The sequence below is a fragment of the Saccostrea cucullata genome, unplaced genomic scaffold (assembly GCF_032062105.1).
Source record: "Saccostrea cucullata isolate Sc308-1 unplaced genomic scaffold, CSIRO_AGI_Scuc_v1 ctg1875, whole genome shotgun sequence".
NCBI classification, from domain to species: Eukaryota; Metazoa; Mollusca; class Bivalvia; order Ostreida; family Ostreidae; genus Saccostrea; species Saccostrea cuccullata.
Window position 1 is genome coordinate 46,745 of NW_026922028.1, and position 7,931 is coordinate 54,675.

General features: G+C 33.0%; 1 protein-coding gene across 1 annotated transcript; it reads right to left on the bottom strand.

Moving 5' to 3' along the window:
* Positions 1-503: 503 nt before the first annotated feature.
* On the bottom strand, positions 504-6,226 carry LOC134261093 (uncharacterized). The gene is made up of 5 exons (XM_062743566.1): positions 6,153-6,226; positions 1,952-3,480; positions 1,550-1,783; positions 1,190-1,411; positions 504-812 (listed from the first exon to the last, which is right to left on the bottom strand). Exons 1-5 carry the CDS (start codon positions 6,166-6,168, stop codon positions 627-629), a joined length of 2,187 nt encoding a protein of 728 aa, XP_062599550.1. The 5' UTR covers positions 6,169-6,226; the 3' UTR covers positions 504-626.
* Between the last annotated feature and the right edge of the window lie 1,705 nt (positions 6,227-7,931).

Below are 7,931 nucleotides of genomic sequence, written 5' to 3' on the forward strand. Positions count from 1 at the left end.
CATACACAAACAACGTTTAATTATGCATGTACAGGAGAAGAACATAATTATATTCAATAATTTGTTGGTATGTTTTTTTCATTTTTAAAATTTTCATTTATTGATTATTAAGATAGAATAAATTGATATTTTGTTTCCTTCTTGTGCATATAGATAAATAGCAATAAATTAAATTGACATTTTCCATGTTAGTCAAATATTCAGATACTGTACTATCACATATTTTCGTGGGGTCAAGTTTTCTTGGTTTGAGGAAAAAATGTTGGTTTAATGGGGATTTGATTTAGCGGATGAAGAACTTTTAATAATTTTGCATATGAAAATTTACATTTCGTGGCGGACATGAATTCGTGGTCTATTCATACCTCGAAAACAACGAAAATTAAACACCCAGGAAAATTAGTGATTTCGCAGTACTTAAAAAGTATGATTTTAAAAAATCTTAAACAGTCGGAGAAAGTGTACTATTAATTGTTTAAATCTTGTTCTCTTTTATGATTTTAGCAAGATGCTTGAAAAACCCACAATTAATTAAGGATCAAAAAAGAAAATGATTTTGCCCCTTTCTGAAAAATAGAATGAGTTCATGCCAAAATTATCACTAAATTGATGAAAGAAACTCGATATTAGATTTGTGGATTTCTTAGAATCGTCGCAATCAGCTCATCAATGCGTCTCTTTGCTTCTTGGAGGTTCGGCTCCGACTCCGAGACAACTGTAAATTTTCCAGATGCAATATATCCCCGCTCCAATGTCAAAATGGTAGATCCAGACTCCACCAGACATCGTCTTTGATATTCTTGTTGAAAAGCCTAAATCAATCATAAATGTTCATGTCTGTTCATTTTTCTATTCCCCTAAAGAAACATAAATATATGTATTTTTTGAATATTACGTGTTTCTATTAATAAGTACTATGATGTTGATATTTTAATTAGAAATATGGTAATTTCAACTTTCAAACATTATGCTTTAAAAAAATAGTTATGGATTTTTTTAATATTAAAAAAGTTCACAAAAAGATTAAATTTCAATTATTTCGATCAGAAGATTTTTCCCTATTCATCCACGATTTTATTGATTTTAAAGTTTCGAGACAAAATGTTAAGAATGATATTGTTTTGGATATTTTGTCCATTTTTCATTAAAATAAAAAAAATCTTATCCAGGAAATATATCTACTTAGTACCTCTTTGACAGATTTTTTTGATTCTGCAAATAAAACAATTGTAACTTTCTCCAGCAGCGAGGGCGTATTTCTAGTATATTCTACGATAGCATCAAGCAGGCCTTTGGCAGCACTATCTGGAGGGTAGCCATAGGTCCCAGTCCCAAGAGCCGGAAATGATATAGAGGTGTGACGATCTCCTCCGGCTCTCTTCAAACATTCCATAGCAATGTCCTTAACCTCCTTATTAATACAAACAAAATTCCTCATTCTTGACATTCATTAGGAATACACATTGAATTATTCTATATGAATAGATCTATTTTTTTTTCATAAGTGCCATCATAAAATAACAAAGAGAAATTTCGATCACAATTTTACCTTTTGGGATTGATCTGTAGATGCTGGCAGACATGCATGATACACAACTTTACAGAGTAGACGTCCTCCTGCCTCTGTTTCCACGACGTCTCCATATTGCATTCTTCCACTCGTCTTCTGGACAAGCCTGTTTTGAATCTCATCTCCTCCTTTCTCGAATATAGCTTTTGCAACAGTAGACTGTGCTACTGTAGACGAAGTATCTATATTAACAGAGTTTACAATGACGTCTACCTAAAAGGGTAATAATACACAGATTAAATACTAGTACATCTGTGGATTATATGTCAAAATTACACAATAATTGATTTACTTGAAAATCTCTTTGTTTAACATTAATTTTGTTTTACTCTTTTGCATGTATCAAAATGTTTAAAAACTGGACTTGTCAAAAATTCTAACGTCATCTTCTGCTATATTTCCTTGTTCCACCTTGATTTTACAGAAATTTGTCAAGTGAATAACACTACGAGTCTCTCTCCTTATTTCCTGAAGTTGTCCTTTCCCTCCTGGCGTTAAAAAGTGGTTAACAACTTCCTGAGAAGCTACAGCAAATGCCCCTCTTTTATATTTGACATTGCTTATAAACGTTTTAAGCTCTTGTTTACATTTTTCTATACCGATTTTGGTGCCTTTTAAACGAATACCATCATCCTCCATAGATATTTCTTTAATAGAATCTTCCATTGTGTTCATGATTTGAAAAACCTTTTCTCGTTTTACATACTGAGCCATTTCCTTTGCCTCCACAGAGCACCCCCATTCCATCATTTCAGATTTTATCCTTTCTCCTAAAAAGCCCTCCAAACAGCTTTGTACTTGAATTTGTACCTGTGGTAAACAAGTAACAAGAAGTGCATCTCCCTCGACTGTTATAATCACCTGCTTTTTTGTATTAGTACGCAGAATGTTATAATGCTCCACCCATTGCTCTGATTCGAAAAGGACCTTTTCTACTTTACTTAGACTCTGGTTCATCTCAACAAACAATTCATTCTCCAACTTTTCTTTCAGGATGTCCATGTCACTTATTTTGCTTGTAACATACAAGCTTAAGCAATCATCGGGGATAAAATATGGACATTTATGTTTCTTGAAAACCTGTTTAAGGTGTCGTTTAACTTCTTTTTCTTGTACAAGGCATTGCTCATTTCTTTTTAATGGTCTGGCCCAGAAGCGCTTATGATAATTCTGTAGACAACGACTGATGTTTCTCTGCACATTTACGACATCTTCTCTAAGCCCATGTAATGCCACAATGCCTGATTCCCCTTCCTCTTCAAAGACTACGTCAACAGAAAATTCCTTCGATATTTCTTCACGATAATGCATGACTTTCAGGTATGTAACTTGTTCTTGTTCAATGCTGAATGAATCTCGAACGACTTGATCTTTCAGAATAGAGGATAATATGTCCCTCTCAAAAACCACAATATCAGCTTCATGTCCAGCCAGGAACAATTTTTTGTCAAAGAAAATTGAAACGCAATGAGGGTCTTCCATTCCTTGAAGAAATTTACCAAGCTTTAAATCTCCAAAAGAAAAGTTTTCTTCATCAATGTCGTGTTTAATTATTTTTAAATGTTCCCTGCAAAACTCATCTATGACATTATACATTTCTTCTAATTTCAAGTTTTCCTTCACACCGTGTTCCATAGTCACCTTTAAGGCGCTGAAGTCACCAGGAATCTTGTGTATTGACATTTTTAGATTATCTTTAAGCTTTCCATTTACTGACTTGAGACACTCCTGGTGTGATAAGATATGAACAAGTAATTTACTATTGAGACTTGTCTCGCCGACATCTTTATTATTTTGTGTTCCTTCCAAGTTGTATTTGATCGTGGTAATTTGATGTGATTTACAGGACACAAATTGTGGTGTTATTGATGTTGTCGCTAAAGATTCTGTTAAACTTTCAGTGCCGTATCCTGCAAAATGAAACATGTGGAGATAACGAGCAGTATTCAAGATCAAATGTCCATGAAACAATACAAAAAAGACCAGAGCAAAAACGGACATCCAAAAAATTAGAGGTGGGATCAGGTGCCATGTCATAGAGGAGTGAGCATTCCCTGCTGACCTGTCACACTCGCCGTGTGCTCCTTGTCATGATCAAGAAATAACGGGAAAATCCGTCTTCAATTCAGTGTTTAAAAATGGACTAACGATAGTTTGGAAATCGTCAGTCAGCATTTGACTCAATGATAAATTGTATTTGTTGACAAGGTCATTGTATCGACCATAGATCTTACAAAATGATTACTTTGAACGAGACTGAAGGTATTCTAGTTTCTTCAACGTGTTTGTTAAAAATTTCCTCGCTTTTTGAATTGTTCATACGTAGAGCAGGCTCTTGCGTATCGAATCAACTGAGATATATTAACTCCCTATGCAGGTGATAAAGGTATATTGCTTCATAAGTAAGGGAAGTTGACGATAGAAAAGTTAATGTCATCACGTTTATCACAGAGCTTGGTTGTTAAATTACCATTAAATTCCTTTTCAAGTAAAATATCCAAATATGAAACAGATTTATCAGACACTGTGGTATCTTTTATCTTAAGCTCTCCAGAATATATCTTATCGACATAAGAATGAAAATTACCATTGTTACACATGTTACATATGTAATTGACAATACGTCGTCGATACATCTAAATGTCGAGTTGAAGGCCACAGCAAGTGTTTTAATTTCTTCTTTTCACGCATAAGATTTTGGACAAATTTAGCTTCATATGAATATCAAAATAAGTCTGCTAATAAAGGGGCACAATCGGTACTCATGGGAATTCCCTTTGATTGTTGGAAAACATGGTCTCCAAAAACAACATACCGTATAAGTGGAAATTTTAGCGAGACGCAAATTAAGCGTTTTCAACTAAAATCTGGTATTTTATTTTTAGCGAGAAGTACTTTTAGCGATTTTAACATGCTAACTAAAGAAGCTATTACAAATAATACGCAATTAATTTTTAGCGATATTCAATTTTAGCGATGTCAGCACCTTCGCTAATAATGCCAAAATTAAATCCTCGCTAAAAATTCTACTTATACGGTAGATTCTGTCAATCAGGAACTCAAGCATCTTTTTGATGTCAACTTCAGAGTACTTGTGTGTACAATCAAAATGAATTTTAACAAAATAATTTTGCAAATGACCGACCAATAAGAAGGTAAGTAAATTAACGAGTTCAATTTTTATTGAAAAAGCACTTAAAGCAGCTGTCACTTATATCGAAAAGCCTGGACTTTAATTTATCGGGGGAATGGTTGTGTATAAAGTTGAAAAGTTTTTAAGTTGTTGATTTTGTCAAAATCTTGTGATTTCAAATGGATTATGATTCTTTTTTAAAAGTAATTTTTAGGTATCCACATCTGATATACACCACTTCGTTAATATATTGTTGCACAGTTCTCAAACAAAAATTTTTTCATACGCATGGTCCTGCGTATCGCATCAACTAGATATATAAACTCCGTATGCAGATGTTGAAGGTATATTGCTGCATAAGTAAGGTAGGTTGTTACTTAATAAAGGCAATATTCTTATTCACAACAATGTCCACACCTTCTTTCATAAAGAAACACACAGACTAATGCTTTCAAACATTCTAATTGCAAAAATCATCATATAATGCCTAGGTATCAAACATTAAAACACAATCCTCCAATGTGTTCATATGTTTTTTTAAATGGAATATGTTTTGATATTATTCAAACTTAAGAAGGTAAGAACTTGTGACAAAGTAAATAGTTTAAGATTCCATTGTTTTTTAAAAAGCAGTTGCCAATATTATCAAAAAGCTTGTACTAATTCATCATGGATAAATGGAACTCGCAAATTTACTTACCTTGTCATATATATATATATTTTTTTTTTTGCAAAATTATTTTGTTAAAAACATTCTGATTGAATTGATTGACTGATTGTATACTGTTTAACGTCCTTCTCCAGAATATTTCACTGATATGGAGACGTCACCATTGCCGGTGAAGGGCTGTAAATTTAGGCCTATGCTCCGCACTTACGGCCTTTGAGCAGGGAGGGATCTTTATCGTGCCACACCTGCTGTGACACGGGGCCTCGGTTTAGGATTGAAGGAATAAAGGTAAATAATTCAACATTTTACAGAAATTGACTAGCGCGTATATCATATTGGTGTTTTCGTGCGGAAATAGTCCTGTAATTTCGTGCTAAAATGAATTGCCTTGAAACTGAAGCATACTATTGTGATTTTGACGGACTGGGAACAATGCTCTTCAGTTTAACACTACTTTGATGAAATTTTACGAAATACTTCATCATGGAACGAACTTTTTAACAACTCTCTTAGTTAATAATGATGGCAAAAAGTTACAACATTTTAAAATCATATAAAAGCTTTTTTCTTTAATATAAAGGGAACTTGAAGATATATATAAAAATATTACTTTTACTGCCATCTTGACATCTATTTTGAAATCTACTTTCGTTTTATTTGCATGAACGTTTTGCATAAATAAATATAATTTTTCATCAATCTTTTTAAGTCGGCAAAAAAAAAATATTAAGGTATCATCGTTTGTCAGTAATTTTTAGAGTTTAAAATGGTATATTTACCGCTGCTAGCAGCCATTATCCTCTATTTTTCTAATTGTAGGACAAACCCTCTCCCGAGTGAGGTAACAAAGATAACGTGCTAAAAATAGATCGTTAATTTCGTGTCGCACTAAGACCCATGTACCTTATTTTAAAGTCTCAAAATAAAAAGTATTCACACCTGAGTGCTTCTCACACCATGCGATATATACAGTCTGCTGACCATTGTCCATGTCTAATTTAAAGCATAATAGTTATCTCTAAGTTATTAAGTTATTTTCAAAGAACGTGGGCGCTTTTGATGGGCATTCGGCAGGAATCTGGGCGTACTTGAAAAGTGAAAATTTTATCGACATGTCACATGAAATTTTAACACTTTTTTTTAATTTATCGGGTTCCTGTGCAACAGGAAAGGAGAATATTTTCCTGAAATTGAGCTCTGACTAGCAAAAAAATAACTTGAAAATTGGCCAGATAAGACATTTGGTAAAAAAAAAGGTACATTTTTAGACACGTTTTTTAAAAATTTGTCTATCTCTGGGTCTTCTCTCCATGATTTTGAAATATTATTCGTGTGTATTTAAATTCAAAGAAACGAATACTTTAAAAAAAAAAATGGAGAGAATTAAGACCCAGAGACCACGAAAAATTAACTTTCCCCCAAAAATCCATATGTGTGAATGTAGTGCTTCTATGTTCTTTTCAAATTATCGGAATATAAGTTGCGGTGATAGCTCAGGAAGTAGGATTACCTGTTCACTGCACTCGAATCGAATCGAATCGAAAAGTTTTTGGTTCGAGTCTGGCATGGGGCGTTAATTTTTTTTCATGCAAACAACCATTTATTTTGTCAGTTTCATTTTATGTACTTATGTATGAAAATTTTGAGTTAGATAAATTTTGGTTCAGTTTGGTTCTCGAGCAAAATCAATTCAGAATCTAATCTTCTATTCCATAATGTACATGTATCATGCATCTATGCATTAAATATTTTAGGTGTTTACTTTTTGTGAAACATTAATATTTTACAGTACCCCCCCCCCCCCTCCGAAAAAAACGGACATAAATGTTACAATTTCACACGGTCTTTCAAACTAAATGAAAAAAACCCATGGACGTGCTTGAAAAATCTGACCAGCTATGTTCAGCCAACCAAATCATGGACATTTAAACCATAAATGTTTCGTACAAATGATTCCTGCAGATTACTCGCCAAATTAATGCGCCCATCTTCTTTGTTGTCAAGCGATGGAATTCAATTATTAAAACAGATATTCTTTAATCATAAATATAATATATAGCAATGGGAGGGAATTTAATAGTATTCAATAGCTTCTTACTATGCATAAACCTAATAACTATTTTTTTTTAAAAAACCAATGCCGTTGGTTTGCGAGTTCCGATGAAGATGAAATTAAAATAATGGATACATTTCTTAGATTGAATAGCCATTATAGCCTACATGTACGTCACAATGACTTTTGAGCTTGTTTGTTATTTCCATATATTTCAATTCTGCTTAAAATTGAAATACCGATGAAGAAATTCATCTGTTAACTACCTGCAAATGAAATAAATACTGCAATCATTTTTACCATCCTTAATACTTTTAACAGACTATTAGATTAAGGCATTTATATGAGGTGACACAGGAGCAGATCACGTGGTCAATAATTAACAGAAAGTACCGGTAATATGAAGATCCAGAGCAATTAATAGGTTTAAAAAAATTAACCAATACATTCCGGGTATGGAGGAAAAACTGACAACAAAACGTTCTGATCAACGTGATGATTAATT